This window comes from Coenobita brevimanus, chromosome 22 (assembly GCF_032717465.1).
Source record: "Coenobita brevimanus isolate Jiangsu-jjx chromosome 22, ASM3271746v2, whole genome shotgun sequence".
Taxonomy (NCBI): Eukaryota; Metazoa; Arthropoda; class Malacostraca; order Decapoda; family Coenobitidae; genus Coenobita; species Coenobita brevimanus.
This window is the reverse complement of record NC_136975.1, coordinates 23,289,831-23,314,263: the sequence shown is the minus strand read 5'-3', so window position 1 is coordinate 23,314,263 and position 24,433 is coordinate 23,289,831. Positions and strand designations below refer to the sequence as shown.

Below are 24,433 nucleotides of genomic sequence, written 5' to 3'. Positions count from 1 at the left end.
GAATCTGTATCAAGAAATCTGTATCAGAATGCCGTGTTTATGTATAATTAATAGTTCTTACGGGGCCTATTAGAACAAGGCTAATAAGCATAATTGGAGGCATTTGCTTCAGGAGTCCAGCTGTATTCATACGGCTTCTCCCTGGCCACTGGTTCCTTTGCCTGTGGGGGAAGGGGGGAGGCTAAGAACAATGTCTATCGGCCACACAAGCGTCAACAATCAACTTTCGCTATGTATGGTGAACTAGCTACACATACAAGTCGAATTATCTGCGTCAGGAGGCCATCTCTACCAAGGCATTGTCACTCTTTGGTTACTAGTTATGGATAATCTGTTGGAAGAAAGTTAAAAATTAATTCCTATCAACTTCACAGTGTTCAGTATGCCATGTTTCTATCTTGAATTCTGAAATGTTGCCAGAGATGAACTCTGGAATATGGTGCTAGTCACGAAGAGGTGCTCTGAAATGATAAAATGCTGTAGTATTGTCTACTCCGCTAGATTAGGTACAGGAAATAAGTTACAAGGGGACGAAAATATCTGTCAAGTTAAGATGGACGAACTGTATTGCAGTTTCTAAGGAGGTTGTCGAGGAAGAGTAGAAGTTATTGAAACTGGTTTTGTTGGTGAAAGACAAAGGTTATGTCTGTTGACTACACAAGGGCCTTTAAGGTAAACATCCACATATTTTATGGAAACGATATTTTTCTGAAGGCTTCCAGTCATTGGTTCCTTTCTTGGTCATTAAAACAGATCAAACTACATGTACCAATTGCCCTAATGGTGCTCCAAGTGTCATGATGAAAATGGTCGGAATGGTCCAGGAAGAGAAGTAACGGTAGTCAGAGTGATAACAAGAGCGTTCTACTGAGACGGAAAGTGAAATATTAGGGGGAGGGGGGTCATTGATCAGTAATTTATTAATGCATTATGTAAAAGTTGATGGTGGTAGTGGTACTGAGGGAGATCGGGGTAAAGAGTAAGACAGTATATTAATGAGTGGGACATTTAGACAGTCACTATAATGAAAATGAACTGAGACAGTATTCGAACCTCACATACCGGTCGTCCATTGATGTACCAAGAGAGTGTTGATGGTGGTCTTGATGGTCCAGAGGTACACACAAGGTCCACCGTGTCATTAACATGGTACTTTGATTGTCCACCCGTGATCACTGGGCCCTCTCGTGGTGGCTCTAAGGAAGAAGATGTAGGCTTAGGCATGTTTTATCGATAGGTAAGAAAGCTCTGTAGCATGATCTAATCCTTACAACAGTGCGTTTGTTGTAACCTGATGAAGACCCATAGCACATTTCGATTCAGCTGATAGCCAGTTGACAACATATACAGTACATAATTATACTCAGTTGCAAGGGTAACATTACAAATTAAATAAAGTGGTCCATTCGTACCTCCTTAATAGTTTCGATTTAAAAAACGAGAAAAAAACAGCACACAAGAAGATACTACAGGTAAGCTGTAATAAGCACAATAATTTGCTAAGGAAAAGGTGCTTAGGAGAATCCTATCCTTTACATCAATATATTGATGTATGCTATTTATGCAGTTCAATTTATATACACATGATGCACAAAAGGCATATAAAATAGTATAAGGCGTAATAAACACAATATATGGTATAAATTACACTTGGCGAACCTGTGTGTGGAAACCTACTGAATCACTATTGCACAGTCTTTTCTCAGTAATTAGCTATCAGCCTGTAGGAGCAGCTGCCTAAGCTCTACCCACTATCCTATCCAAGAACTGGGTTGCACCAGTATCAGTGGCACTACATCGATTAGCAACTCCCACTCAATGATTAGCCTATGGGAGGCACCCATACCCATGACGTCATTCCTATAAGTTCCACCAATTGCACTTGGCTGGTTGGTTGGTGGGTGGGTTGATCTGTGTGTATCACTAGGCTTATAGGGTGAGTTTTATGAAATGTTTACTGAAGCATGCCACTCTGTTTTCAAAATGAACCTTTTCAGCCCACCCTAGATTGGTAAGTATATGAATGGCTAAATAGACAGTTGAATGTCTTTACTATTTTGCCTCATGCACAAATATTCAGTATTTTGAAGTCCACATTATTGTACTGTGTTACTTAATTCAAATCCGGGGCGGAGATGGGCCAGTGTGCAGTACTAGGTTTCATTAAGGAACAGATGCCAGATAGGTTCCGAAGCCGACGAGGATACTTCACATACTATAAGGTCGTAGTTTATTTTTCTTAGTGCTTCTTATCATCAGGCGACTTTTTCAGGTTAGAGGAGACATTTTGCAGTGAGGAGGTAAATGAATTTTGTATCCAACCATATCTCTCCGAAATCTCTTCAAAGCTAAATAAACTCGTCAGGAATGAACAAGATTGAATTGGAAAAAAATGTCACCTGATTCAAGAGGTTTAATGCAAGAGAAGATGGAACCTTGTACGAGTTAAGCCATTTTTAGATAGTAAGAGGAGGTCAAGGTTTCGTTGGGACTGGAAAAACTTAGTTAAGTCGTGTTCGATTGGCTTAGAACACGCTTCCAGTAAAACAAAAAATAGCACTGTGTAAGCCTGAGCTAAATACAGAACAAAATAAGACCACTAGGCATTAACTAAATTCCTTTTTTAAAGTGGCCAAGGATTACTGTCATCCGACTACAATCGGGTCACTGTGAGAGGCAGTGTTTGCTGTCCCAGTCCTTCCCTAATAATAACGACACACAACCATCGAATTCATAAAAAAATTCCCTGCATTACTGTTCAATGAACTTAGAGAAAGGGAAAACAATTTTGCTTATTAACTATAATGCTACTACTGTGCCGGGTAACCCGGGACTCTGAGATGAGAGCCAAGCAGCTTACCATTTTATGATAACCCCATAGCCGTGGTACACTGGTAAGGTACGAGTACCTGGCTCTTACCTACGCGTCCCCAGTTCGATTTTCAAACTAGTAATAACAATACAGTATTTTTTTTTTTCCATTGATATTATGGATTCCTATCATAGACTTGTTGGATGTGCCGTGGGTGTGATTAAAAGCTTCTGCTTGCCCGAGTGCCAGAAGGTTATCCCTTCCCTTCAGGCCTACAGCTGGGGCCCGAGGTACCCAATATTACAGGAAAGTAACAATCAGAGAAAGCCTTTTCCCTGGTCATGGGGTAGTGGTAAGCTGCCTGACTCACATCCAAGAGTCCCGGGTTTGATTCCACAGTAACGGTATTATCTTCCTGCGTATTTACGGCCATCACCAAGCTGGTCAACAGCCTAATCGTCTGGAAATTTGAACTCGAGGTCTTCGAGTAGTATGTTGGTTTTGATATCACTGAATCACTGCCTCGCTGTGTGTGTGTGTGTGTGTGTGTGTGTGTGTGTGTGTGTGTGTGTGTGTGTGTGTGTGTGTGTGTGTGTGTGGCTTCCAGGACAATCATAATATATCAACCTATATAAGCTCGCCGATAGTCAATATGCCAAAGGCATTGACAGAATTAATGAAAATGAACAGTAGTCAACTAGTAAAGGTGAGTAAAGATGGCAATATCGAACATTCCAGCGACGCCAGAGCAGGATGACAGATTACCGCTAGCTCTGACGGTGAAACGCGACGCCCTCGTTACTGAAGTTGTGGAGTTAAAGAAGACTGTTACATCTCAAGATAGCAGCACTGACAGGAGATTGAAAGACTTGCAATTTGCAAACGCAGGTTAGAAACAAGCGGACATCATTGCCAAGTTGAGCAATTCCTGGAGACAGTATATCCTAAATAGAGAGAGGTGATATTAGCATTACTGAGAATCCCTCACAACAACGAGAGCCTAGATGGTGATCTTCAGATTATGAGAAACTGAGGAAGATTTGGCCAAAAGTGGGAGTACGTGAGGAAATTCAGTCACACCGCAGATTGGGAGGTGATGGAAATGACAGAATGGGACCGACCCTGGTAACAGAAGTTACTAAAGATGTAAGGCAGAAGATAATGGAAAAAGCAGTCAAGTGAAGGACGCAGGAGAGGTTTACAGCAGGATATATATCAAGAAAGATGATCACCAGTGGCTCATCCAGGATTTTTGACGGGGGGGAAGGGGGCAAACATTTGCAGTATTTCCCCAAAATATCTGTCACCACAATTTTTCCCAGATTTGATGCTTTATGTCATCAGAAATAAATTTACATCATTACTCTGGTATTTGTTCCAATGTCTTGAAAAAAAACTATCTTTTCCCCACATATTCATAGCTTTCTTGGAGTACCTTTCAATAAATAACTAATAATCCTTTCAGAGGAGAAGTATGTAAAAACAGTCAGTACATAATGTTAACAGAGGCCTACTCTTTCATTAGAGGGCAAAACGAAACACCAGCAATAAATTAGAAGGCACTGGATTTTCAATAGCAGAAGACATCTCCATGTCAATAATATCATTGGTCATCATGGTCACTCTCGTAGATGGTATAATTATCTATATATGCATGCTAACTTCCGTCCGTGCTACCTCAACACATTTTTTTTTTCTCGGCACCGCAAATTTCTTGTGCACTTTTAGTGCTGAAGAGAGCACTGTCAACACTATACACTTAGCGCATCATTTACCTGCTGTTTTTATCTCTCTGTATATATAAGTATAGCAATTTTGCATAATAACGTACGAAATTATGATGAAATATACCACACACCGGCACAGCACCTGCCATACGAGAGGCAATGGCATTCATACTATGTGTTTATAATCGGATATAAACCCTGTATTTTGATTGGCTGCTAGAAGAAAAATGGAGGAATGGATGGGCCATTGAAAACTCAAGATCTGCGTGAGTGTCCCGAACACACACCCTTTCCCACATTTGTGATACTATCGCTTTTTTATATTTTCCTTTTCGGTTCTCTCTCTCTCTCTCTCCACTTAGCACATATGCATAAACTAAAATTCGCTGCTGCAGCCACCCCCAGTCTGGTATTATGTATTGTACTACTGAAGAGAGAACCTGTATTTTTACACAGGAAAAATCATCAGAGAAATTACCAATATGCCGGGAATCAAACCCGGGACTCTCAGGTGAGAGCCAGGCAACATACCACTACACCACGACCAGTTATATCTCTTTGATGATTTTTCCTGTGTAAAAATACAGGTTTTCTCTTCATTTTAACTTGCCGTAAGTGCTTGGGATAGATTAAAAGCATCTACTTGTCCGAGTGCCAGGGGGTTAACTCACCCTCTTCAGGCCCACAGTGGGGGGCGGAGGGACGTTGGTTACAAGATTGTGACAACGTGAGTTAACTTTTACCTGGTCGTGGTGTAGTGGTATGCTGCCTGGCTCTTACATGAGAGTCCCGGGTTCGATTCCCGGCATATTGGTAATTTCTCTGATGAATATTGTACTACTGCTGTGGTGGTAGCCAGTAGAAATTGTTTTCTACTACTTAATCTTTTAGTTTGATTCTCATTGCCTCAGGCATCAGGGATGGTGCATACGTCAAGACACCTAAGTAAATACATCTGGTGGGATTAACCTCTTAATCCTTGACTCAGGTGACCACTCGACCTGCCCCGCTCAGCCAAGCCAGCATCACCTGAACCGTACCGTACTGTTTAGAAAGGATTTTCCATTAAGGAAAAACAAGAAAAACAGCGCAAAGCTATTCATCCTGAAAATTTTCACCTAGACAAGTGGGGGGACAAAAGATACTCTGTCCCCCAGGCTCCAAAAAGTGTGTGTGGGGGGGAGGGGGAAACGTCCCCCTTGTCCTCCACCCAAACGAGGCCCCTGGCACACACATTTATATGCTTACCTTATAAAATGTAGTCTCAGGTGATCAAAATGGCTTTATGCAGTCTTCAAAAATTCTTCTTGTTTCAGTTGTTTGTAACAATGGTGTTTGTTTGCAACTGGCTGTAGGATGAGAGGATATGGCTGCAGGGTGAGAGGATGTGGCTGAGGGGAAAGGAAGGCCATTTTCACACTTCATCAGGATTCAAGTGCAAAACATCATTAGAGCTCTGATATTAACCACATAATCTAAGGTGATAGGGGAAATTGTTAAGTGATAACTGGTAATTTTCTCGCACGGGTTTTATAATATTTAGTCTACCTTTCAATTTCAAAGGAAATTATTGTTCCCAAATAATTATTTTTGGAAATAGATAATATTGTTTATGATACAAGTGGTAAAATTAGGAAAACTGCATTGTCATACAAGACCTATGCCAAAAATCACTTTCAGCATTTTCCCAGCCCCCCCAGTGGCTACGTGTATGATGATCATCCAACCGTTCGGAACGAGTGGAAACGGCTACGTGACGCAGGGAGCACGGAGAAGCGACCTTTAAACACAGGCTGCGACATACACTTAGAAATGTGGGAACGGAAACTTTAGCAGGACGGAGAGGTAATAGACAGCAGCATCACACAGCTTTTCTAAAACGACCTTAGCAAGTAAGAAGGTTCAAAATTTTGTCTCGGAATATGAATGGCGTCAAAACAAGATTGGAAGGAAAATTAGTTTGGGACCTGCTTCAAAATTACGACTTAGACAGTTTGAACCAAGTCAAGACACCATTGTTAGTGTCGTTGCCTGAATATGTTGCATACAAACGCATTGTTAGAGGATCTAGTCAACGAGGTGGTACAGTGCTTCTAAAACAAATCATTTAGCTACTTTAGCTATGGAGAATGTGAGTGCATTCAAGTACTTGGGTAGTGTGATGAGTAAGGATGGAACTTTGGGGGATGAAGTACGTGAAAGGGTACAGCAGGGAAGAAAGGTTGTTGGTACACTGAAAGCAGTGATGAGAAATAGGGAGGTGAGTATGGAAGTTAAGAAGTCACTGCATGATGGTATTGTGATCCCTACCCTGACGTATGGAAGCGAGGCGTGGACCTTGCAAGAGGGGAACAAGTCAAGAGTGAGAGCAGTGGAAATGAGTTACTTGAGAAGAGCATGTGGAGTGACGTGGAGGGACAGGTTGACGAATGAAGAAGTGAAGGAACGTTGTGGGGTAGATGTGGATGTGGTTGAAAAGATTAGGAGAAATACACTGAGGTGGTTTGGACATGTGGAGAGAATGGAGAATGAAAGACTGACTAAGAGGGTGTATGTAGGTGAGGTGGAGGGAGGGAGAGGGAGGGGTAGACCGAGGATGAGGTGGAGGGATGGAGTTGAGAGGTATATGAGGGAGGGGGGGGTGAGTTGGGGGGAGGGGAGTCAAATGGTGGGTGACAGAGTGACTTGGAGGCGTTTTGTCTGCGGCCACCCTTTGCGGGATTAGGGCGTCGGGCTATAGATAGATAGATAGATAGCTATCACTGCTGATACACAAGTTGAAGATCAAATTTGGATTTAGCTTCACTGGACACCAAAGTTATTTGGGGTTTGTTACATCCCTTCAATGGAATCTCAGTGCTACCCTGGCAGCTGTTTCTCTTCAATTAAGGAGAAGTTAAAAGCCGAAATAAATAGCTACGAGTACTGTATAGTCGGAGATCTCAACGCAAGGTTTGGGAAATTTGCTCCCGAGTTGCTTCAGCTGGTAGAGTTGCCGAACGGTAGAAAGTATTCCTATCCAAGTGTGCCTGATGATATACAACCCCCAAATGACAGTGCTTTTGTATTGCCAAGTATATGTGCTGAAACAAGCTTACTGCTAATAAATAATCTGAAAGCGTTAACTATACATTTTGTTAGTGATAAAGCATAACGTAAGGCAGTGTATGGGTGTCAGAATTAGATGTGTTCTTACTAAATTGTTCTTTCCTAGCTGTATTTTTACAGGAATGAGTCAAGCTCGTACTGTCCCGTGTATTAAACTCTTTTTATCATACATATCCTTAAATTTATGAATAGTTTTGTCACACAGTTTCACTCGGTAGAGCATTCCACTGCTTAATTGCCCTATTTAAGAAACTGAATTTCCTAACGTCTTTATCTCCTCTCCTTTTATGTAGTTTTTTGTAGTGTCCTCTTGCTGATGCTTCACCATGGGTTATATATTCATTTATGTCTATTTTCTCTTTCCCTGAGATGCATTTATATAGCATAATCATGTTTCATCTTTTCCTTCTCTCCTGTAGTGTTGGTAGATTAATTTTTCAAGTCTTTCTTCGTAGCTTAGATCCCTTAAGCATGGTACCCATCTTGTAGCTGCCCTTGTACTTTTTCAATCATATCTATGTGTTTTTTGAGATGTGGATTCCAGACTACTGATGGATACTCCAGGGCTGGTGTGATGAATGATGTTATTATCTTTCTCAGCACGTCTACATTTAAATATGTGAATGCTATTCTCATATTTGGAATACATGTTAAGTACCTTCTCATTGATGTGGTCAGCTGGAGATTGTCTGTTACTGATATTTACTCCTATGTCCTCCCTTTCTGGTATGTGTAGGGTTGATCTTTCTAACTTATAAGCCCAATCTGGGCCTATCTCACTTTTACCAAACTTAACTACATGACACTTGTCCACATTATATTCCATTTACCATTTATTGTTTCATGCATGAAGCCTGTTTAATTCTTCTTGTAGCTCTTTGCAAGCATCTGTGTTAGTAATTTTCCTTTGTATTTTAGCATCATCTGCAAACATATTTAGATAGCTTCCATTTCCAGTGTTACTGTCTGTGTCATTTACATAAACTAAAAACATAATTGGTCCCAGCACTGAGCCCTGTGGAACTCCTCTAGTCACTTCCCTCTATGATGAGTAATTTTCCCTTAATACTGTTTGCATTTCCCTTTTTCTGAGATAATCCTGCATCCAACAGTACAGATTGCCTTGGATACCTCCTTCATGGTACAATTTCCTTAAAAGTCTTTGGTGCGGTACACTATCAAATGCTTTCTTAAAATCTAAATAGATAATGTCCACCCATCCTTCTCTTTTCTGTAATGTTTCTGTAACTTTATCATAGTAGCTTAGTAGATTAGTGACACATGATCTTGTCTTTCAAAAACCGAACTCCATTTCTGTTATCATACTGTGTTCTTATAGATGTTTTACCCAAACTTTTCTTATCAGCTTTTCTGTTATCTTACAACACTGGTCAGTGATACTGGTCGGTAGTTGAGTGGATTCTGTCTATTCTCTTTCTTGAATAGGGGAGCAATGTTTGCTTTCTTCCAAATATCAGGTAGTTAACCTTGACCTAAGGATTCCTTAAACATTAAATACAACGGTCTGCTTAACTCTTCTGCACATTTATGTAGCACCCAACCTGAAATTTCGTCAGAACCATTTGCTTTTCCTTTGTCTAATTTAATTAACTCCTCCTGCTCTTCTTTATCTGTAATACGTGGAGGCATGCATGTTCCACATCATCTCTTTCAAAATTATTTTCTTTTGTAAGAACTGATTGGAAGTTATTATTTAGTGCTTCACAAATATCTTTCTCTTGTGTATAGACGATCCCCCCATCTCTAATGGACTGCTTTTTATCTTTAACTTTGGTATTGCTTGGATGTAGCTGTAAAATAGCTTAGGTTGATCACTACTTTTATTTATAATGTCTTCCTCAAACTGTTTCTGAGCCCCGTTTTACTTTTGTTTAATAATTTCTTGCCTGTTTATAGTTGTTATATGCCCTCTCACTATTGTGCCTTCTGTATCTATTCCACAGCAAGTTTCTTTTTTCTTTTGATTTTTTACATTCTGTATTAAATAATTTCTTTATTTTCATTTCAATCTCTTTGTGCTCAGGGATGTAATTTTCGACTCTTATTTCATAAAAATCATAGGATTTTCTATATATATATATATAAAGTCTTGTCCTCGATGCTCCTTTTCCCAATCTATTTCTAAGAAGTATTTCTTCAGGTCATGATAGTTGCCCTTTTTGTTATTTGGACTCTTTTTGTAACTTTCATTATTGGTAACTATGTCATATGGAATCCTGAAGTTGCAGTTTAATACTGCATGGTCAATTTGGCTAAACGGAGGGTGGTACATTATATTGTCGGTATCATTTTCATACCTAGTAAATGTAAAATCTAATAATGATGGATCATAAAGTCCTCTTTTTCTGGTGTTTTCCTTTACATGCTGTGTTAGGAAAAACTCCTTCACAAAATCCAGGAGCTTTTCGTCCCAAGAGCTTTCATGGCATTTTACATCTAGAGTATTCCAATTTATATTTGTATTGAAATCTCCAGTTAATATAATTCTTTCAGATTTCTCATCAATTCTATATAGTAATGTTCTTAAACTCCTAATTGTACTTTCTGCCAGGTCTTCATATTCACCTCTTTCTCAAGGCTTTATTTTGGATGGCATGTATTAATTTGCCACAATTAATTTTTCTTCAGATGTGTTAATCTCCAATGCAACCAGTTCTACTTGTGAGTGTTTATCAAGTTTTATTTCTTTGACTTGTAGATTTTTCTTTGTTAAAATTATAATTCTTCCTCCCGGTCTTAAATTTGTCTCTTCTCCATATACTGTATTCCTCGAAGTTTAGGGTATCATTTGATATATTTGGAGTTAATTTTGTATCAGTTAGGCAAATAATTTATGGTTTCATTTCTTTCTATCTCAAATAATTTAGACACCATTCCATCTACATTTGAGTACATCAACTTAATCATCTTGATTACGTACTTGCCATAACTTGAGTCTACAGCCTTCCTCCTTTTTATTCCCTATTGGTTATGTATCACTTTCTTACCTGCAGTCCAGTTACTTTGTAAAAAAATAATGCACTCTTTATTTTCCACTGATCATCCCCTGTTCTTTGTTTCTGCCTCCTCCCTCTTTTCCTTTAGTATTCCCAGTTCCTCTTGAGTTAGGCATCTTTTTATCAATCTTTTTTTAAAATCCTCCTTTTCCACGAGTTTGCATTTTTTTTTTTTTTAGTATTTCCTCCACGGTGTTCACACTCTGGAAGGTTACTTTTAGAGGCCTTGACTTATTTCTCTCATATTTCCCAAGCCTTCTGTGTTCCTCTATGTCTTTATTACAGATATCCTCTGATACTTTCTTCAAGATTTTCATTATATTTGCAATCTCCTTTTTGTCTCTCGAAATTTTGTTTTTTTATTTCTTCCTCACGTATACCAGTGATTACTATAAATTTGTTGATATCTGCTGAATCTTTGACTAATTTTGGGTTGTTTTGAAATTTTTTTCACTTAATTTCTATTGCCTTTTTCTTCGACACTTGTTTCTAAGTCTTTCCCTGATTTCACCATTTCAGCATATGCAGTTCCCACATCATCTCTGTAACTTTACATCACTTCATTTATCTTGTTATCTTCTCGTCAGTATCACCGCTTTGGTCTATCAGACTGCTTGCTTGCCTAATTGTCTCTATCATTTCTGAACTCCATAATACTCTCAAGGTTGACAACTGTACTTGTCATTTCACTAATCTTCCGTGTGTGTGTGTGTGTGTGTGTGTGTGTGTGTTATGAGCACCAATGCAGTGGGTTTAAAGTGTTACTGAATGATGCTCTTGCCTTAGATCAAACACCTATATCGTTAACTGTGTCATTACCTAACGCAACATTGATGGCCCGTGCAGTCACGCACAACAACTAAGAGACCTAGGAGACCATGCTGTGTTATATGGATCTCCAGTTCGGTGTAAGCATTATAGGAAGCTCACAGACATAAACAGTACTAATAAGCGATTACATATCAGTTTATAACAAGTGGATCCTGTGAAGTATGAAAACGTTGAGGACGTTGTCAGTAATGTAACCTTACCGTATAAATGGGCCCATGCCAATAGGTCCAAGTTTAACTTACAGGATGTTCATGGAGATTTAGGACGAAAAAAAGAGATCATTAGAAGACAAGGATGATCAACTAATACAGAGAGCTATAAAGTGGAAGAGTGAAAAGAAAGTAAAAGAAACGATGAACGTTATCCAACAGACAATGAATTTTATGAATTTGTTGAGAATATGCCAAACCCACAATACAATCAAGAGCTCTCCGTCGAAGTAAAATCACTTAAAATATAAAAATAGGTCAAGTTAATGAAGGCAAAAAAGGCATGCGGACTAGATGGAGTGTCTCCAGGCATATTTCAGATGTTATCTGTCCCCTGGACTCTAATGTTTACTTCCTCTTTTAACCCTTTAACCGCGGGTGTCATTCCAGAATGACAGTGACAAAACTGGACCAAACCGCGGGTGTCATTCTGGAGTGATCGTGAATATTTTGAACACCGCGCGTTTTCCCGGCGCGCAAATAGTCTCACGCAAGAGTAGCTGTCGAGTTCTTTCACGCCAGCCATCCCACACCTCCCTCCTCCAACCCCAAGGGGGCCCCCCCCACCCCTGCCCTGACCCGCGTCAGTCAGTATCTGTCCAGCTCTGTGCATGATAATGGCGCTCCGTCCCGACTCATTGTCGCTTGCTTCCTCCTCTACAATGATTAGTGCTAGTGTTCCATCTACCTCTACACCGGTAAAGGAACTGCCGACGGCGAGGCAGAAGGGGTTGAGCACTCCTGAAATTAGAAATGAGCTGGACAAAACTGTAAGTACTACTCTTGATTGTGGCAGTGAAAGTGACACACTCACAGCAAGCAGTGATGATTTGGCAGTGATTGGTGGTGAACCATTTTCCATTGATAGTGACAGTGATGAAAGTGATCGTGTTGATTCCCCCCCACCACCCCCAACTTACTCTGGGAAAGGAAAGGCTCCTATGGGCAAATCTGGTATTGCACGTGGGAAGGGAGTGAAGAGCAGGCTCACGTCTCCCACACCAGGCCCTAGTACGCATTTCCCATCAATTTCCCGTTCCCCTAGCCCTATTGCCCTCACATCATCATCATCATCATCATCTGTCGTGCTCTCTCCTCAGTCTACATCATCTGAGGAGTACGAATTACCAAAGCCTGCAAAGCGAGGGAAGGCAGGCCGTGCAGGCCATGCAGGCGGGCCTAGAACAAAGGGGATGCGTGGCAGTTGGAGGGCAAAGCTGGGCGATAAGCGAGGCGATAAGCGAGGTGATAAGCGGGGTAGAAAGGGTCAAGTTTCACCACGCACCAGGTCAGAAACCCCCCCGCCTGCCCCCCACTCAGTTCCCTCACCCGCGCCACCCCCCCACTCACCGCCCCCGCACTCACCCCCCTCCCCGTTGCCTCCTGCCTCACCCACCTCCCGCTTGCCTCCTGCCTCACCTCCTGCCTCACCCATTGCCTCCACATCAGCTCCTTCTCACGGGGAAACGAGTGGAATGCAATCTGCCCCTGCCACTGAACCACGCACAGGGCAAGTGGATGCATTTTTTTGGTCTGACGGTGGAGATTTCCAGCCACACAATCCACCGTTTGATATGACAAATGCTGGAATACAGCCTGCCTTCCCATGCAACGCAGGTGATGAGTTTGTTGATTACTTCCTGGCCTTCCTTGATGATGAAATTGTGCAGCATGTCAGCGATGAGACCAATAGGTATGCAGCTCAGTGTGCAGCCGAAGGGCTGGGACCTATTGGCTCACCAAAGCAAGTGTCGTGGTTGCCTGTCGGGATCAGAGAGCTGTATGTGTTTTTTGCACTAATGTTTTTGATGCCCCATATAAAGAGACATGAGTTGGAGGAGTACTGGCTCGTGGATGACATAACTACTATCCCAATATTCGGGAAGTATATGTCACGGGATCGGTTCCGACAGCTGCTTGGATACCTGCACTTCGCTGACAATGACAACCCGTCTCAAACTGACCCTTTGTGGAAAGTGAGGGATTTTCTCAACAGGATTAGGGATCGATTTATGCGATTTTTCAGGCCTATGCAGAAAGTCGTCATAGACGAATCCCTGGTATTGTTCAGAGGACGTCTCAAATTCATGCAGTACATCCCCAGCAAACGCCACCGCTTTGGGATAAAGTTCTTTGTGCTGTGTGACTGTGAGATGGGGTATATCCTGGATTTTGTCATTTACTCGGCTAGCACAATGGATGTGAACAGGAAAGACCCCCTTGGCTTCTCTGGCTCCGTTGTAAAAGTGCTGATGGAGAGGTATTTTGGTGGTAATCATGTGCTGTACACAGACAATTATTACACAGCACCAAAACTCTCCAAATACCTTGCTGAACACGGCATTGGCACTGTTGGCATTGTACGGAGCTATAGGAAAGAGTGGCCTAGTTTCCCAGAAGCATCATCATCATCCAGGGGAGATGTTCACCTGAAGAAGTCAGACAAGCTTCTTGCGATCAGGTGGCATGACAAGAAGGTCGTGAATATGATCAGCACCATCCACAAGGGGGAATTGAAGAGAACTGGGAAGGTCAGCTACAGGACGGGAGAGCCAATCATGAAGCCTGATGCCGTCATTGATTATAATGTAAATATGAGACTTGTTGATAAGTCTGATATGATGATTGGCGAAATCGACTGTCTCAGGAGAAACACCCGATGGTACAGGAAGGCTTGCCTGCACATACTCGATATGTGCATGCTCAACGCCTTCATTCTCTACAAGACACAAGTCGGGGGCATAAGGCAACCATCACTGAGACAGTTTTCCAAGACTGTCGTGCAGCAGCTACTTGCATGATTTGGTCAGGTGACGGCATTGATCCCGAGGCGACACTCTGACACACAACCTGACCGTCTTGAGTGCTGCAATTACATGAGCCGGCACCAGCTTGTGAAATTGCCTCCTACAGCAGGCGGCAGGTTGTCACAGGGCCGCTGCAGAGTATGTTCTACCACCACACGGAGGCCTAGGACGAGAAAAATGAGCACACACCAGTGCCTTGAATGCCAAGTCGCTCTATGTGTAACTCCATGCTTTGCCGAGTACCACTCTCTGAGTAAATACTGAAAGTGACAGTGATATATAGTGATGCGACAGTGACGTGCTTTGCCAATAATTGTATAATGGATAATGTAGTAATAAGGGATATTTTGCCTAGAAAAAAAAGGAAATATTGGCCAGTATAATAAGTGATATTGTAATAAGAGAATCTGCGGCACTTGTGGAATTCTGCGGCACTTATGTAATTCTGTGATGTGCCAGTGACGCAATATAGTAATAAGTGCATTGTAAATATAATGTATATTGCCCATATTATATGTAAAATAATATTAGAAGTTAGAAAGAATGAAAAGATCGCATGAAACGTCAGTGAGTGGGTGCCGCCGCAGTGAAGTGAGGCGCAGCCGCAGTGAAGAGCGGGCGCAGCCGCAGGGAAGTGCCTTTTATCGTATGTACAGTGTTCATATATGTTTATATTACTATTATGAGAGAGTGGTTGGCATTTGGTACTGGTGTGTGGGGCGTAAAATAGTTATTTCACACCCCTCACTTCTAACGGCTCTCCCCGTCCTGTGAAAGTCAACAAAGTCATGAAACCTACATCAATGGAAAGCTGAAGGTTAGTACTTTCTAATGGTACCTTATTTTTCTCTCTAGCTTTATTCTGTGCAGAGTTATTAAGGTTTAAAGGTTTGTTTACATTTGGCTGAAACCCCCGCGGGAGAGGACAGTCAGACCAAAACAATACCCGCGGTTAAAGGGTTAATACGGTAATATGTGTTCTTCTGGTTTATACCATAACGCGTGGATTGGGAGCAAATCATTCACATTATTTAAGAGGAGGGATAGATTAAGTGTAAGAAATTACCGAGGAATAAATATAAATACAATCGCAAATGCCAAAATGGTCATATGTAGACTGACTGAGAACAAACAGAAGGCCGAGAGTGTAAGAGAGTGGGGTATATGTGCAGGAGTTGGTGGAAATGAGAGGGCAAAGGAGGATGTTTGTGTTGTTCTGTGCAAGAGATGGAAGAAGATTATACTAGAGTATGGATCAGTCAGTTCATGGATTACGTGGGTAAGATTGAAAGGAATACAGGCATGGGTGATAATGTGTGTATATGCACTGACAGAAGACTATGCAAGCAGAGTGAAAGAAGAGTTCTGGGCAAATGTGGAAACATGTATGGAAAAGTTTGAGAGGAGTGAGAGAGTGCTTTTGACTGGAGATATTAATGGAAAAGTAAGGTACATTGGACCGATTCCTGGCAGTAATGGTCTTACACACACACACACACACACACACACACACACACACACATATATATATATATATATATATAGGGCCTATTGGTGTAAACCATGTATTGGACGGATATATAACTTTTTTCGAAAACTGGGTCAAGAATGGTAATAATATGTTGCCCCAATCTATGTACTGCTGATCATGCCGATCAAGCAGCTAACAACTGAGTGATATAATTGTACATCATCCAACACAGATCATTTTCATATATTGGATACCCCTGGGGGTAGGGGGGTTTTCAAGAATACTCCCCCAGTATCCCTGCTTGTCGTAAAAGGCGACTAAAAGGGTTGGCGGAGGGTTAGTGCCCCTCCCCGGAAAACAGCTAACTAAAAAAACAAACAAGAAGCCTCGGACAAGGACTGACCAAACGATGACGACCCAGGACCGGACAAAGGACTTGGTAATGAGTACATGGAATGTAAGAGGAGCGAATGATGAGGTGAAAGAGAGAGAGATTGTCCAGGTGCTTGAGGGTGCGAAAGTGGATGTATGTGGAATAACTGAAACAAAATGGAGAGGAGAAAGTGTGAGAGAATGGGAGTATGGATGGGGTATATGTGCAGGAGTAGGTGAGAATGAGAGGACAAAGGAAGGAGTATGTATAGTTGTGAGTAAAAGATGGAAGAGGAGCATAAGACAGTATGGATCAGTTGGGTCAAGGATTGTGTGGGTAAAGTTGAAAGTTGGAATACAAATGTGGGCGATTGTGTGTGTGTATGCACCAACGCAAGATCGTGCTAGAAGAGTGAGAGAAGAGTTCTGGACAAATGTTGAAGTGTGCATGGAAAAGTTTGGAAGGAATAAGAGAGTGTTTTTGATTGGTGATATGAATGGTAAAGTTGGGAATGTGAAGGTGGATGGAATAGTTGGTGAGTGGGGTGTGCCTGCTGAGATAGATGAGAATGGGAGTGCGTTAGTGGACATTTGTGCTGGGAGGGGGTTGGTGATAGCCAATACCCTCTTCAGGCATAAAATGATCCACAGGTATACATGGCGAGTGATGAGAAGGGTGAGTGGTGAACTGAATGAAAGGAAGGCAATGATTGATTATGTGTGTGTGGATGAAAGGATGCGAAGATGTGTAAAGGATGCAAGAGTGTATAGAGGTTGGGGGAGTGGACTTTCTGACCACTACTTAGTGGTGGCCAGAATTAGAATGTAAGTAAGATGGAGGAATAGAGGATGAGAAAAAGGCAGAGTATAAGAAAGAAGTGGAGGAACGATTGGGCAAATATGAATTGGAGCAGATGGGAGACGTGGAAGGTGTGTGTAAGATAATTACAGAAGAAATATGTGCAGCATGTGATGTGGTGTGTGGAAGGAAGAGAAGACGGAGGGTGGTGCAAGGAACAGCGTGGTGGACTGAAGAGGTGAAACAGGCTGTGGCACAAAAGAAGAAAGCATACAATGAATGGATGAGAAATAAGGGCGTGGAAGAAGTTGAGAGGCGGAAGAGAGAGTTATATGTGGAAAGAAAGGGACAGGTGAAAAGATTAGTAAGAGAGAGTAAGAAGAGAGTGGATGAGGAATTTGGATGGAATTTGAGTGTAAAGTGGAGGGACTGTAAGAAAATGTTCTGGAGAGAAGTGAAAAGAGTAAGACAGGGTGGAAGTGAAGTTAGCAGGGGAGTGAAAGATAAAAATGGTAGATTACTAGTGGAGAAGGGAGACAAAGTGAGCAGATGGAGAGAACACTTTAAGGAATTGTTGAACGTAGAGGATGGAAGTAATGCGAGTATAAGTGGCTGGGGAATGGCTGGGAGAAGGAGGGAGGTGAGAAGACAGGAAGAAATCAGTAGGATAGAAGTTGTGGAAGCAATGAAGAAAGTTAAATCGGGGAAAGCCCCAGGAATTGATGGAGTGTGTGGTGAAATGCTGAAGCATGGGGGAGAAATAGTAGTAGAATGGATGTGGAAGATGTGCAGATTGGCCTGGGAGGAAGGTAGAGTTCCGGAGGATTGGAAGTCAGGTATAATTATTCCCTTGTACAAAGGAAAAGGGGAAAAAGAAGTGTGCGGTAATCATAGGGGCATTTGTCTTCTTAGTATAATAGGAAAAGTGTATGGTAGGATACTTATAGACAGAGTTAGAGAAAGAACAGAGGAATTAGTTGGAGAAGAACAGGGAGGCTTTAGGAAGAGAAGAGGTTGTGTAGATCAGATATTCATTCTTAGATCTTTAGTGGAAAAGTTTCTAGAGAAGGGAAAGAAATTGTATGCGGCTTTCATAGATTTGGAGAAAGCATATGACAGGGTGGATAGACAAGGATTGTGGAAAGTGTTAAGAATATATGGAGTAGATGGGAAGTTGTTGAATGCTGTGAAGAGTATGTACGAAAGTGCGAAGGCTGCAGTGCATGTGGATGGTGAACTAAGTGAATTTTTCTCTTTGAAAGTTGGTTTGAAACAGGGATGTGTCATGTCTCCATGGTTGTTCAATCTGTACATGGATAGGGTAATAAAAGAGGTACAAGGTAGGGTAGTGGATGTTGGAGTGGCCCTGGTGAGAGAGGATAGTGTTTGGAAACTCCCTGTACTGTTGTTTGCAGATGATACTGTGTTGTTGAGTGAAGACGAAGGGGAGCTGTAAGGCTTGGTGGATGAGTTTGAGAGAGTGTGTAAGAAACGGAATCTAAAGGTGAATGTAGGGAAGAGTAAAGTGATGGTCTCTGAGAGAGGTGAAGTTAGTGAATGTACAGCGAGGTTGGATGGTGAGGAATTGGAAAATGTGAGTACGTTTAAATACTTGGGTAGTGTGATGAGTAAGGATGGAGGTTTGGAGGGTGAAGTGCTTGAAAGGGTACAGCAGGGAAGAAAGGTTGCTGGTTCTTTGAAAGCAGTGATAAGAAACAGGGAAGTGAGCATGGAACTGAAAAAGTTACTACATGACAGTATTGTGATACCAACTCTAACGTATGGAAGTGAAGCTTGGACATTATTGGAAGGACACAAGTCAAGAGTGAGAGCAGTGGAAATGAGTTATTTAAGGGTAGCCTGTGGAGTCACATGGAGAGACAGGCTGACGAATGAGGATATAAAGGAGCGTTGTGGTGTTTATGTGGATGTGATAGGAAGCGTTATGAGGAACACACTGAGGTGATTTGGCCATGTGGAGAGGATGGGGGGTGAAAGACTGACGAAGAGAGTGTATGTGAGTGAGGTGGAGGGGGGAAGAGGGAGGGGGAGGCCGAGGATGAGATGGAGGGATGGGGTGGAGAGGTATATGAGAGAGGAGGGTGTGAGTTGGGAGCAGGGCAGTGAAATGGCGGGGGATAGGGCGACTTGGAGGCGATTTGTTTGTGGCCACCCCAAACGAGATTGAGGCGTCTGGCAATAGATAGATAGATAGATAATTGAAATATATTTTATATAATTAATTTCAACATAGACGGGTGTTTTCCACAGGCAACTGTCTTTGTATAAAACAAAACTCTTAATTTTGGTAATTTTTTTGTGGAACTGAATTTGTTCTCAGCTTACTAGATCATAATTGATATTATTAATGTTAAAGGGGCATTGGTATACACACAAAATATATACAATTGGGTCTATAAAATGGTCAGAGTTGCACTATTGATTATGAAGGTTGTCTGTGGCTCAGTGGTAACATGCACATATCTAATGTTTCATTTCAGACATTCCATCACTTGGCAGCAATTCGGGACAGACGGAGATACTGAGCTGGAAACATAGTGTGCATTCAAATATGTATGTAACTTGGGTAAGAGAGACTCCACTCACTACATCAGCCATAAGATGTGTGGACAGGTAGGCATTCAGAGGACAAGGGTTCGAATCATATTTTTTTATATAAGCATTTAGAGGATAAAAGTTTACCATGTTATTCCCTCAAAGGAAGAAAAAGTAAATTTCAAGATCTGTTAATTTCGAGCTGTCCAGACACACTAGTAAATTGGACCGATTTCACCCGATTCAGATTTGATTACTGACTTCCAGTGCAGACATGATGTTGGGCCAGAACAGAACCGTATCTGGATCTATGTGCAAACGGATGTCGTCATTTGCACTGGGACGATTCAGGTCATCTGGCTTGCCTGTACCATTCCAGCACCACATGCCATCACAAGCCAGCATCGGTACGGGTTTGATCCAACACAATCATGTTTGCTGAGGGGTAGAAAGGTTGCAGGAGGATGAAAAAAACAAAAACAAAACAAAAAAACAAAACAAAATATATGTATATATAATGGGTGAAGTAGAGAAACATTTGGGTAGATATGATCTGAAATGGATGGGGGAGGTGGAAGATGCATGTAAGGTATTCACAGAAGAAATATGTGCAGGTTGTGAAATGCTGTGCGAGGTGAAGAAAGACGAAATAGGGTGCAAGAAACAGCATGGTGGAATGAATAGGTGAGACAAGCTGAGGCGCAAATGAAGAAAGCATATAGTGGGTGGATAGGAAGCAAAGGCATGTAGGAAGTTAAGAAGTGGAACAGAGAGTTATATGCAGAGAAGAGAAGAGAGGTGAAAAGACTAGGAAGAGAGAAGAAGATGAAAATGGATGAGGTCTTTGGAAAGAATTTGAGTGTAAGGTGGAGGGAATGTAAAAATGTTCTGAAAGATGGTAAAGAGAAAAGACTGGGTGATAACGTAGGTAGTAATCAAATGAAAGATAAAAATGGCATATTTTTGCCGGAGAAGGGAGTAACATTAAGCAAATGGAGAGAACAATTTCAGGAATTCTTATACACAGAGAATGAAAGTAGCGCGAGTATAAGTGGCTAGGGAACGGCTGGGAGAAGGAAAGAGATGAGAATGGAAGAAGAGATCAGTTGGATGGAAGTAGTGGAAGTAATGAAGAAAGGCAAAATGGGGAAAGCCCCAGAAATTAATGTAGTGTGTGGTAAACTGCTGAAGAACGGGGAGAGATAGTAATACTGTAGAACTGATATGGAAGATGTGTAGATTGGTGTGGGAGGTTTGTGGAGTCATGGAGGATTGGAAGTTACAAATAATTATTCTCCTGTACAAGGGAAAAGAGGAAATAGAAGTGTGTGATAATCATAGAGGTATCTGTTTTCTTACTGTAAGAGAAAGACGTATATGGTGGGATTTTACTGAAAGAGTTAGGGAAATAACAGAGGAAATAATTGGAGAAGAATAGGGAGGTTTCAGGAAGGGAAGGGGTTGGGTAGATCAGATATTCTCCCTAAGGTGTTTGGTGGAAACATTTCTAGAGAAGGGAAAGATGTTGTATGCTGCATCATGGATTTGGAGAAAGGTGATGACAGAGCGGATAGACAGGGATTGTACAAAATGTATGTGGAGTAAACTGGAGGCTGTTGAATGGCGTGAAGAGTATGTTTGAGGGCATTAGGGTTACAGTGTGTGTGGATGGTGAACTGACTGAATTTTTCTAAGTGAATCATGGACTGAAACAAGATGCGTCATGTCGAAATTATTGTTCAGTTTGTATATGGTTGGGATTATAGAAGAGATACAAGGTAGGGCAGTGGATGTTGGAGTGAACCTAATGGGAGAGGGCAACGATTGGAACTTCCTGTTCTGTTGTCAGCAGTTGACACTGTACTGTTAGGTGAAGACGAAGGGGAACTGCAAGGCTTGGTGATTGAGTTTAGGAGAGTATGTAAGAAATGGATTCTAATGGTGAATTTAGGGAGGAGTAAATTTGTGGTCCTCGAGAGATATGAAGTCAATGAATGTAGTGTGAGGCTGCAAAGTGAGGAACTGGAAAATATGAGTGGATTAAGGTACTTGGGTAGTGTGATGAGTAAGAATGAAGGTTTAGAGGATAAGAAGTGCTTGAAAAGGTTCAACTGGGAAGAAGGTTGCTGGTTAGTTTACTGAAACCAGTGATATGACATAGAGAAGTGAACATGGAAGCAAAAAAGTATCTGCATCATAGGATCCTCTCTCTAAGGTATGGAAGTGAAGCTTGGACCTTGCTGGAAAGACACGTCAAAAGTGAGAGTAGTGGAAAAGAGTTATTTGAGAGGTGCATGTGGAGTTACATGAGGAGACAGAGTAACAAACAAGGAAGTGACAGAGCACTGTGGAGTGGAAGTGGATGTGTATTAGGAGACATACAACGAGGTGGTTCTGCCATATGGGGACGAGGGAAAGTGGGAGACTAACGAAGAGTGAGTGAGGTGGAGGGGGGAGGGGGACTTGGAGACCAAAGATGGGATGGAGGGCTGGAGTAGAGAGATTTATGAGAGAAGGCGGCGTAAGCTGGAGGGAAAGCAGCGAACTGGGTTGGGGACAGGGCGACAGGGATGCAATTTCTTTGTGGTGACCTCTTATGGGATTAAGCCATCTGGCTTTAGACAGAAAGATGGATAGTATCACCATATTATGTAATATAGCATTATAACCAACCAACACGTTTTCCCTACGTGTCAACAAGTGTGTTGGTGGAGGGTTAGTGCCCCTCCTCGAAAACAACTAACTAAAAATACAAACAAAATCCCATGGACATGGACAGACCAACAGGTGATGACCAAGTACTGGCCAAAGGACATGGTACAGATTGCAGTAAGGGGTGGGAATGCTGAAGTGAAAGAGAGAGATTGTACAGGTGCTAGAGGGTGCAAAATTGGATATGTGTGGTGTGCCAGAGACTAAATGGTGAGACTTGAGTGTGAGAGAGTGGGAGTACAGATGGGGTATATGTGCGGGAGTAGGTGAGAATGAGAGGACAAAAAAGGGTTTATGTATTGTTGTCTGCAAGACATGGAAGGACAATATAACAGTGTGGATCAGTTGATTCAAAGACTGTGTGGATATGATTGAAAGCAGCAATAAAAACGTGGGCGATTGCGTGTGTGCATGTGCCAATGCAAGATCGTGCAAGCAGAGTGAAAAAAGATTTGGGGCATATGTGAAAACATGAATGGAAAACTTTGAGAGGAATGAATGTTTTTGACTGGAGATGTGAATGGAATAGTAGTGAATGTGAAGGCAGATGGAGAAGTTGGTGAGTGGGTCTGCCTGCTGCATTGGATGAAAATTAGAGTGCTCTAGCTCCTAGGCTAACGTGTATAGCTGTCACTATTCAGGGCACCGAGTGCCGCCGGTTGATGGGGTACACCGCAAGCAGCTTCCCGCCACCCTTGGAATTAACGACCATTTTCTATAACACCCAAAAGGTAAGTAGGACCCCCAGGTACTCCACGGATGTGCGGTCCAGTTTGTACGAAGCACTGGTTCAGTGAGGAGCCATGTCTTCTTCATCATCGTCCAATTCCATACCACCATGCACAGGGCTGATAGCATCATCAACCCCCATGAAAGTTTTGCCATTAGTGCTGGGGAAAAGGCTCAGTGATAGTGCCATCGGTCGAGCCTTGACAACACCGTGTCCTCGCAGACACTTAGTGAGAGCACATCCTCAGAGAAGAGATGGAGCTATCATATAGAAAGCGACCTCTCTTGCCCTCCAACCCCTACCCACTCTCAGACAAGAGAAAGGCTCTCCAACTCCTGCAGGAGGAGGGCAGGGCCTTCGACAGTGACGAGTTCACTGAGGATGAGGAGGTAGATGACCCAGCACACCAAGCAGGTGAGCGTAGAGTTGGCAGTCATCTGCAAAATAAATGCCGACGAGCCATTTCACCATCACGCTCGCCGCCTGCTCACAACGTCTTGCCCTCAAACGTCCACCTTCACTTCATCTGAGCACCTCAAGGGTGGAATCACCACAACCGGGACCTTTAGGAATGGAATTTTCCACAAGGGCCCCACATGTTGTCACTCAGCACCAAGTGTCTTCTCATGGAATCCCCACATCAGATGAATCATCACCCCCTAACTCCCCCACCTCTGACACCTCTCCCTCTCATTCCCCCTCATCCCCTGCCCATAGGCATGCACGTGGGGGTGTACGCAGGTGTGCGCGCACGCAGAAAAAACGTCCTGTTCGTGGCAGTTGGGCCACTTTACCGCATGTGTGTAGAGTGGATACCTTTGTCTTGGAGGATGGAGCTGGATTTGAGCCATCTATGCCGATGTTTGACGAGGAAGGAGCAAATGTTCAGGAGGATGAGCTTCCCTCCAGGCCCTTGACTATTAGCAGTATATTCAGGGTGATTTTCACGACTACAATATTGCAATGCCTGGTGGAAGAAATAAATTTCCACCAGGTTATGTGTGTGGTGGCTGGATGTGGGTGCCACCGAAAGCATGCACATGAGGGACTGGCAACCTGTGGAGGTGAGGGAGTTGTTTGTGTGGCTAGCTCTTAGCATGTTGATAGCACGTAAGAAAACATGTGCTCCAAGACTATTTCTTGGTAGATGAAAGTCTGGGCGCACCCCTCTTCAGTAAGTATATGGCCCGTGACAGGTACCTGACCATCCTAAGGTTCCTCCATTTCAACAGAAATTATGGGCCCGCACTGAATGACAGGTTGTGGAAAATTAGACCCATCC

At 42.4% G+C, this 24,433-nt stretch overlaps 1 protein-coding gene across 1 annotated transcript in view; it reads right to left on the bottom strand.

Annotated features, from left to right (window-relative positions):
• The window catches only part of LOC145392343 (uncharacterized), a 252,843-nt gene that overhangs the window by 27,044 nt on the left and 201,366 nt on the right, over positions 1-24,433 (bottom strand). The window contains exon 4 of the mRNA XM_080266745.1: positions 1,063-1,196. Within this exon, the coding sequence (XP_080122871.1) occupies positions 1,063-1,196 (134 nt within the window). The remainder of the gene's footprint in view (positions 1-1,062; positions 1,197-24,433) is intronic.